Here is a 9450-nt window from a genome sequence, read left to right as displayed (position 1 = left end):
GGTGATTTGCTCGTTCATTGTACCTAACTGACCTGCTAAACTCTAGATTTGAGCTTCAAGGCTTGCCATGCTTCGTGGGCTTGAGGATTTTGTTTTATGGTTTTGGGATTTGTGAAGTGGTTTCTCAAGAAATCAAGACCACAGACGGCGCCAATGTAAAGGAGCGTTTTAGTTATCCCTTACAAATGAGTTAAGATGAGAAAAAGGGTTTGAATATGGGAAAGACCAAGTTCTTTGTTGAGCGAACTACCTACGTATCTATCTCTCGATTCTGGGGGGAGAGAAGAATTAGGTCTGACGTAGTTCATGTAGGGGGTATTTATAGTTGTTGAGCATGAAGATCTGCTTAACACGTGTACTGACAAGTATAAATGTGTGGTTGAGATCAGGGATGCGTGTAGGGCTGGTGTTGGTAGGAATTTTGTAATGATGAGGAGTGGTTGTAGTAGTTCATATATTGAGGTAAGGGTTGTCCTGGTAATGATTGCATCTGGACAAAGGATGACGTCATGAGATAGAATGGAATGCTTTGCGTGAGAATGTGCGAGTTGATTTGTTCTAGACCGATCTCGTAGCTCGGGTGTGTGAGCTGATAAAGTAGATCGCTCTGAAGATAGTTCGGGAACGAAGTCAAAGGTCGGTATGATATTTCCGTTATGCTTAATACGTGCTTGATATTCCTGAATGAGAATATCACTCCCTCACACGGCCAAAGAGGTGGCTTGACCAGCAGGGCAGTAGACAACTTCAATAGTAAGATCAGAATAAGTTGTAAATCTTTTTCGCTTACGGGATTACATTAACCCAAGAAAGAAGAAAAAATATATTGCAAGAGAAAAAAATGCTTAACTATTAAATGAGAGATGCAAATTACCCAATTACCGATAACTACCAGGTTCTCCCACTGAAATAAGTGTCTACTGCTGAGATGAAAATATTATTTTACTATGGCCAAAAAGGGAAATGTGCTACAACAAGACATTTTAAGATCCCTGTTTACCTTACCACTGTTTGTTAACTTGAAAACTAGTATGTAAGCAAGGAAAGTTATGTTAAACATGGGATCAGAAGCCTAAATCTCGTTTAGTCAGAGCTTAAAAGCATACATGTATATATGTAATCCACAAACTAATGATCTGTACATATAATTAAGAATTCTTAGAGCGATCAAGTATAATAAACATATCCAGCCAAGAATGAAGGTTTCCTGATACTCGCCGGGATGTGCCAAGTACAAAACAACACATGCATGCAATTGTTTTGGAATGGCAGGAACAACGAAAGGTGCCAATGGTTGCATACTTGCATCAAGTCATAATAACAGGTGGAAGAGCACAAAACGTATGTATATAGCTTATGTTACTCCAGCTTCACCCTATGCTGCTTCTTGGGCTCTGCAGGGAGATACTTCATCCCCACAAGATCACCAACTCGATTAATAACCTGACATAGGCCAAACAAAACAAAAAGTTACAATCAATAAATTCAGTTCCAAGATCATATCTAAGAATCACGGCAACTGACAGGTAACAAATTCGGACGCATGCACTGATGCACAAATACTATAGAACCTTACATCATTGGAAGTCATGCGTTTCGAAAAGAAGCAAAAAAATAACAAAGATAAAATAAAAGTTAAAAAAATAAATAAGAACAGAAATAATATTGATGAGAAAGGAAAATTATATTTCCATGCATTAGAAATACCTCCAAGCCTTTCATCAAGTCTTCCCTGGTATGAGAAGCAGATATACAGATACGTGCCCTGGCTAGTGGTAAAACGGTTGCAGGAAAGCCAACTATCACAACAGCAACCTACAAAAGACCAACTAATGTGAACATGGCGCCACTTTATGTTCCATTAACAAAATGTGCAAATTGAAATCATTCTAGAGTTTCTCAAATCAACATTCATCCCAATTCGAAATGTAAATAGCCCATTGCAAGAATGATTAGAAACAATCTAAAAAAAGCAAAGAATATCTGATGGCTTCAAGTAATAGTTTAAGAAGTAAAAAAATGTTGAAACCGGCCAATTGTTGTTAATAGCCTAATATCCTCCCACTAGAGATTTAAACCTTATTTGAAGGACTCCGTAAAGCATTATACCTACACCTCACTAATGCATCACAGCATCAGTTTGGGCTCAACTTATCTAAAAGGGTTCAACACTTTTCTCCAGCATTTATAAATGATGATTCCATTCTTAAGAAAATTCTCAACATCTCATATAGAGTTCATTCCGAAGTTCCTAGCTGCATAATTACTAGGAGTCGATCTGGGAGACTAGGACTAACAAGTTTATTAAATAAGTACCACGCGGTACAGTGAGTCTCTACGACAATAATGTGGGAGTGCTGATTACATGGTCTTCTTGATCGTGCGCAGGGGTTCACTACCATAAAGCAACATCTAAAAAGAAAAATGACATGCTACTTAAACAGCATAAAAACAAATTGAACTTACATTCTGTCTGAGACACTCTCGAGAAAATGCAGGAATTTTCCCAGGATTATAAATCATTATCGGAATTACTGGCGAGTCATTATCTCCAAGAACCTTGAATCCTAACTTCTGTAGTTCAGACCTGAAAAAGTTGCTGTTCTCACGAATTCGTGTAAGCTTCTGAGCTCCTGTACACAACCAAAATTTGTTCAACCTATAAAACATTTGCCAAAACAAGAAGGCAGAAGCTGTGGAACGCTCACTTTCACACGACAGAAGCTATAAACACAGATACAGTATAAATTGTTTAGAGAGGAGTGTCATTACATACCTCTACTAGAACCATCTTCTCCTAGAATAACTTTAATGGCTGATAAAATTTGTTGTGCAGCAGGAGGTGAAATCGCCGTGCCATAAAGATGAGCAGGGCAAGTGTACTTCAGGTACTCAATAAGCTTCTAAAATAAAAATAAAAAGTATAAGTAGTCACAAATTTGAACACCACAAGTTCATAGTTGCATACTAACATCAAAGCCAATCCAAAAGTGTTTCCTGTTGCTCTTAAATAAACTACCTCAGCCAACTACCAACCACGTTTTATTGGTTTATCGTTATTCTTTACCAATGTGGAAATAAATAGGCTCAAGGAAAAAGAGAAAAATAAATAAATATTGAGCAGAGCCAGTGTTTCAGATGAAAGATGGTGACCTGGAGGAATGGGCATGTAAATAAAATTACAAACTAGCATCAGGGGACACCAATGGTGGGACACTCAACAATTTCTTTGCAACCAGTTAACAAAGCACTAGGTCCACTTTCCTTTAGACACTTAATCTAACCAGAAAAAGAAGGATTGGAATAGCAACTTGCCGACGTATCATCGTTAAACCTCACTGCTATGGCATACAGATGGCCCACCCATCATTGGTCTGATATTTAGTTAGAGGGTCAACTCTTGATGTTGCTAAGTTTGTTGCCAGAAGAAAGAAATTCATTTCACAATCAAAACTAAATACATTGTCACCCATTATATGAATTGAAGTTTCCTAAGCAGACTGATAAAACTAAAACCTCACTCAGTTAAGAAAACTCAGGATAACAGAAGATGCATGATCCACCATATAATTTAAGCATTTGTAACACCAAAAAGTCATGCTCATGTCTGTCAATTATGGGGTCCTATTATAAGTATATGTATCCTATATCTCTAATAAAGATGAGCAACAAGATCAATAAACCTTGGACCCCGCAATATAGCCACCACATGAACCAAACGATTTCGTGAAAGTTCCCATCATGACATCCACATCAGCAGTATTGACACCTAGGAGCTCACAAACACCCCTTCCTGTTTTACCAACTGCTCCAATGCTGTGTGCTTCATCCAAATATGTATATGCCTGTTTCAAGGAAATATGATATTAAAAATACCCAATGAGAAAGGCATTGAGTCAGTCAAATCTATTGTGAAAGTTCTGAGCAGATAGAGTAAGCACTGGACCTGCAAAAACATAATAACTTATAAAGTCTACAATCTACGAAAGAAATTTTCATTTATTCATTTATTTTATGTGTGCATGAATCCTTACCTGTCACAACCAATTTAAGATTATAAGAAAAGATACACATGAAAGTCAATCTCTATGCGCATAAGAGTTGTTTAGGAAGCAGAACCTTGGTTAAGCCAAAAAGAAAGAATGTCGGTACACATGCACTAGACAGTACAATTACTGGTGTTAAGGACATTGTGCAGACAAAAATGGGACTAAGCAAAGGAAAGAATCAGATCCATAAATGTTGAATTCTCTGTTAAGCTCAATGCTCTATGGCACATGACTAGGCATATTACCACTTTTAGTTTCTTGAGCCAATCATCAGTATGTTCCGATCCTTGTCTGATCGAATACATATCCAACACATTGCCCTAAAGAAGATTAACAAAATGTCTGGTTTGGATCTAGGATTTCAATTTCATTGTAATTGTATGTAATAGGATCAGAGAAGTGATAGGAGAAAAGAAAAGAAAATACTAATCATAATCTGACAAAGAGCTACCAAAGAATAAGATTGGATGACAGTCAGAATGCAGATCTCAGAGAAAGGAATTTCAAACAGGAAATGTAAGAAAGAAAGAAATTAAAGAATTGTCTAGGTCTCAGGATTTCATGGACTCGTGCAATTTAATCCAGATTGTATGAGTTGATGATTTAACTGGAAAACTAAACCTGAAAAACTAATCATGTCTTCTGATTCATAATGCAACTTGGCCTGCATGCTATGCAGTCCGAATTTAACTAAGATCTGCAATAATTAAGAGCCACCCACCCGGCCAATCTGAACTGATTAAAAACTAGTCCACTCCTGAAAGGGTAGGATTCTCCTGTCGATTTGACCATGTAGAATCCCCCACTCAGGGGAAGATCAATCAGCTCACAATTTCTGCCCCCATTAAAATTATTCATAATGAGAGGAGACATGACAACTCCTCCACGTTCATGGGAGAACCAAACCACATTGGAATCACTCCCACACACGAGGGGACCTCTGCTAAAAGCAAAGACATCATCCACCTCCGACCAACATGCCCATTTTGGACGGGCCATTTATACCACAAACAAGTTTTGGGATATCATCATCCCCTTCAAACTTACTCCATCCTAGTAGCCTCTTTAATCCCCGGTCACTACTTTCCTCCTATCAAGAATTCTTATGCCCCACAAAACATGGATAGCTATAGAATGGTGCCACCTCCTAATACTCCCCACCGAAGATTGTTCAAGGAGTTTCCTGTCCACATTTCTCGCAGGATACTTCCCTTATGTAGGGGTCTCCTCAACCGCCATTTCGTTCTTCACCCCTTGGGAAACATCCCTGGCTTGGAGGTCTTAGTTTGGACTCTATATGTTAACAGCCTTAGTTCATGTTAGGTCCAAATGTCTGGTTCAAGAGTTTCTTTTATGAGTATTTTGGCTTAAGAAAAATTATCTCATGGGTGATCCTCTATTCCTATTAAGGTTTTCTCTGTTCGCAGAGAATAGAAATTTCCAATCTCTTTGTATCACACCTAATTCACATTGTATTGTAACAGTTATTCAACTGAATCATGTCTTTCTAAATGATGAGATACACCAAAAATGATAACTTCAATACTTAGAGAGAGGTTTATAGATTGGATAGAAAGAAACCCTAATAACAAGCAAGTAGCAGCTTGTTAGGTTTTGAGAGAAATCTTTCTTCCTCTTTTATCTTTTACTATTTGAATTGGAATAACCAAACTCACAAATCATCAGGGTAAATAACATTGTTAACTTCAAACAAGAATATTCAACATCACATATACCACTATCATAATAAAAAAAACAGAGATGTTACCATCCCCAAGGGAAATCACCTTGTATTTCTTGCAGACTGTTATAATCTCTGGAAGTTTGCAAAGCTCTCCTTCCATGCTGTAGATTCCTTCCAAAACAACAATTATCTTCTTCCACGGTTTATGTGTCCTAGGTTGTCCCTCGGCAATTTCTTCCCTCAACACTTCTTCCAAATGAGATGGTGCTGGAATAAAAAATGAAAAATAAGGAGATACTAAAGTCCTATGTATATGCACCAGCTTATTATCACTACAAATTAACTCTACAGGTGAATTGTTGAAAACTTACTATTATGTTCAAAAATCCGAACTGTGGCTCCTGAAGCACTACAGCCATATATAATAGACCTGTGGTTGAGCTTATCACTAACTATTAGCCCTCCCTGTGAAGGGATAAGCAAACAAAAATCACTATTCACTAGCAAAACAGGAATGTTAAAATTGAGGGCTCAAGTTGCACATCAAGTCAATTATGCAACTAGACATACCTCTCCAACTAGGACAGGGAGAATCGCTGAGTTTGTTACAAAACCCATGCCAAAGACAATTGATGCGGGCTTTCCCACAAATTTAGCAACACATTCCTCCAATTCAGTATGCAATATAGTAGTGCCTGGTGACATGACTGCATTAGCTTGAACCAAGTATACAAATAAGTGTCATGCTGTCAAAAGTACGTACCGCCATCCACACGAGTGCTACATGTACTCGGGGAGAATTTTTTCAATGACTCAATTACACGTGGGGTACAGTACTCATCAGCTGAAGCAAACCCCAGGTAATTGTATGATGCTAAGTTAAGGCATTTACTCACTTTTGTGATGCGTCTGCAAAATGACGAGAAGTGGAATAGCACACTTTTACAGTTACACACGAGAGTTATAAAAATCAGTCCAAGGAAAACGAGAGACGTCTATAATCTAATACAAAAGGAATTAGAAAAGTCTATACTAACTTCAGCGTCTTGTTATTGTCATTGGAGCACCGCTCAACCACATCAAACCATGCATCAGGTGCACTTGCAATTGGCCTATTAAAGCAGTCCTGCATGCCCGAATATTTAGATAGATAATGGAAGTTCCAGTGTCCTAGAACCAAATATAAAGCTAAAAACTGCCGCAGTAAACAGCAGTACTTCAACCATAATCATTATATTGTGCTGACTGATAGTGTAACTGAATTAGGAGATATAAATGTAGAGGGATAACTTCTGTTGGGGTGTAAGAAATAATAAATATTTTAAACTAAATCTCAAGGTGTACGTCCTGGTCATTTAGTAGGGTTTGACACAAGTATAAAGTGGCAAAATTTTCACAACCCAGATTATTTTGAATCCAAGAACTGGCATCTTTATAATTAGTTTCAAGCAATCGTCGGGACCTCAATAACAACCCCGCTTGCCTACCAAAAAAAATCGCTACCGTTATGAGAAAGTATAAGAAATTAACTTCTTATGATATACACGTATAAAATTATTTCATATTTAATGACAATATCATAATAAAGTACTTTTATTTATATTTCAATATTGAAAGGGAAGAAAACTTAATCAGCAAGCAATATCGATCAACGTCAAAGTTAATTACTGTCAAGGAAAAATAATACCTGTATACGAAGATAGAGGCGACGAATATAGAAATCGTCAAATCGTGGACATATTGGAGCATAACCCTGGAATGCCAACCATTCATAAAAAGGAAAAACTATCGATCATATCATTGAAGATATGAAATATAAAACTTACAATGAAGAAGTAAAGAAAGAACGTACATGATCATTGGTAGAGTTTAAAAACTCGAGAAATAATCTAAAAAGATCTCTAATTACTCCAAGAAACGCTATTAATCCGTAACTAAAATACGTTTGAATGTATGTAATTATGATCATCTTCTTCTTCTACGGGAATGGGACCCAGAAGAAGGAATTGATCCGTTGTTGTTAAATAGTACATGCCGACTTTGGCCATACTTTTGATATTGATAGGACTCCTCTACGCCACACAACTCCTCTTTGAATCGAGATTGGACGTTGCGGGTTGACGGTTCTTTTCAGCACGGCATCACTTTCTGTTCGTGGTTATGCCAGTATCTCAGCAGCTGTAGTGTTCAAGCTGTTTCTCTAAGATTCAGTACTATTTGAATGTAGATTAAGCTTTCCAAATGAATTAAAACACGGTGGAAATACAATCGCTCTTTCTCTCTCTCTGTTACAATTTAGAGTGCGTTTGCTCTGATGGAAAGACTAGGGAAAGGAAACGGAAGGAAAATAGGGGTGTGTTTGTTAAAATTTTACTAATAGAAAGGAAATGAAATAAAGAAAGTGGTTTAGTGTGGAAAGAAATTGAATAGAATGGAAAGAGTTTCAAATATGTGTCTGTTTGGTAAATTGTGGAAAGGAAAGTAAAACTGAAGAAAGGAATAATCTTGTTTGTTATGCAGAAGCTGTGGAAAGGAAAAAAAAGTTGGAAACATGAATAATTCATCTATATTGCTTATCATTTTTCTCCAAAACTCATTGCTCTTTGAAAAAAAAAAAAAAAATGACATCACCTTTTTCATTTTGCAGATATATAGATGAAACTTGTAAATTAAAATGAATTTAGCATATAGAACAAAAAAACAAAGACAAAAACTATCCTGTTTTAGGAGTATAAACACTTGTATGACACCTGCAAACTCATATATAATTTTGTCTAACAATAATAATAGAGAACTCTCTCAAACACATAAACTATTGTTGCATTCACTAAAACAATAATAAAATACTACAATAATCTTGAAAAACATCCAAAATAGTTAATGGATCTGAAAAAAAAGACTTTAACACTCCATCATAAAAAGAAAAAGAACAAATGAAAGCATATCCAAAGTGTATCTAAAACAACCACAAAAGACTTGAGAACCCATCCACTCAATTATTACCAAGCTTCTTCAATAACCAACTAGCACGCTTGTTGGTACTCATCTTGAGAAAAAATATTTTTAGGTTTTCAGCGCCATCTTGTGAAAACAACTCCATAGTTGCAATCTTTTGTTCCTCATCCAATACATCAATTTCATCAATGGCTAAACAAATTTGGTCCCAAGTAAAGGCTAGAGCATTGTTTTTATTAGCCTCAACTGCAATCCTCTCACGCTCAATTTCACTCCTCACACACAAAGAATCTGCCACATTCTGCATAACAAGCCTCATGCCTTCTATAACATCATTGCCTCCACCTTCCATGCTCTTGTGCTTCTTCTGAGGCAATTTGCTTGGACGGGCAGACTGACTTGATGGTTGGGAAGTAGCAATGTGGGAGCCTCCATCCTCGTTACTAGTTGGTGGGAAGCTATCCACATGGATATGCATTCCTTCCCTAAGCAAAGTATCTGAATACTGAACCTGTGATGACATGTCCATCTCACTTCCACTGTAGCGTCCTCATCCACTATAAGACCAGTTTTTTGTATGTTACCACAAGCAATATTGTCTCCGAGCACTTCAACCCACTCCAACAACCTAGGTATTTGCTTACCTTTTATAGGTCATCTTTTTCGGGTTTGTCTCTGACATAAAAAAATATTTGTTGGATTTCAATAAAAAAAAATATTGAACCAATCTGTACTAAAACTGTCATAACTTTATTTGTATAA

General features: G+C 36.9%; 1 protein-coding gene across 2 annotated transcripts; it reads right to left on the bottom strand.

Annotated features, from left to right (window-relative positions):
- Positions 1-1082: 1082 nt before the first annotated feature.
- Positions 1083-7882, bottom strand: LOC147505442 (long chain base biosynthesis protein 2a-like). Of its 2 annotated transcripts, none has more exons than XM_086557976.1 (12): positions 7586-7882; positions 7421-7486; positions 6771-6859; positions 6497-6642; positions 6304-6428; positions 6105-6198; positions 5837-6000; positions 3684-3845; positions 2777-2903; positions 2467-2633; positions 1708-1815; positions 1083-1443 (listed from the first exon to the last, which is right to left on the bottom strand). In XM_086557976.1, the coding sequence occupies exons 1-12, from the start codon at positions 7700-7702 to the stop codon at positions 1360-1362; spliced, it is 1449 nt and encodes a 482-aa protein (XP_086414102.1). In that variant the 5' UTR covers positions 7703-7882; the 3' UTR covers positions 1083-1359. The 2 variants fall into 2 exon arrangements, with proteins under 2 accessions (XP_086414102.1, XP_086414103.1); XM_086557977.1 differs by having other exon boundaries at positions 2777-2900; positions 7586-7848.
- Positions 7883-9450: the final 1568 nt, after the last annotated feature.

Source organism: Coptis chinensis, chromosome 4, assembly GCF_015680905.1.
Source record: "Coptis chinensis isolate HL-2020 chromosome 4, ASM1568090v1, whole genome shotgun sequence".
NCBI classification, from domain to species: domain Eukaryota; kingdom Viridiplantae; phylum Streptophyta; class Magnoliopsida; order Ranunculales; family Ranunculaceae; genus Coptis; species Coptis chinensis.
The sequence above is the reverse complement of the archived record's forward strand: the minus strand, read 5'-3'. Positions and strand labels throughout refer to the sequence as shown.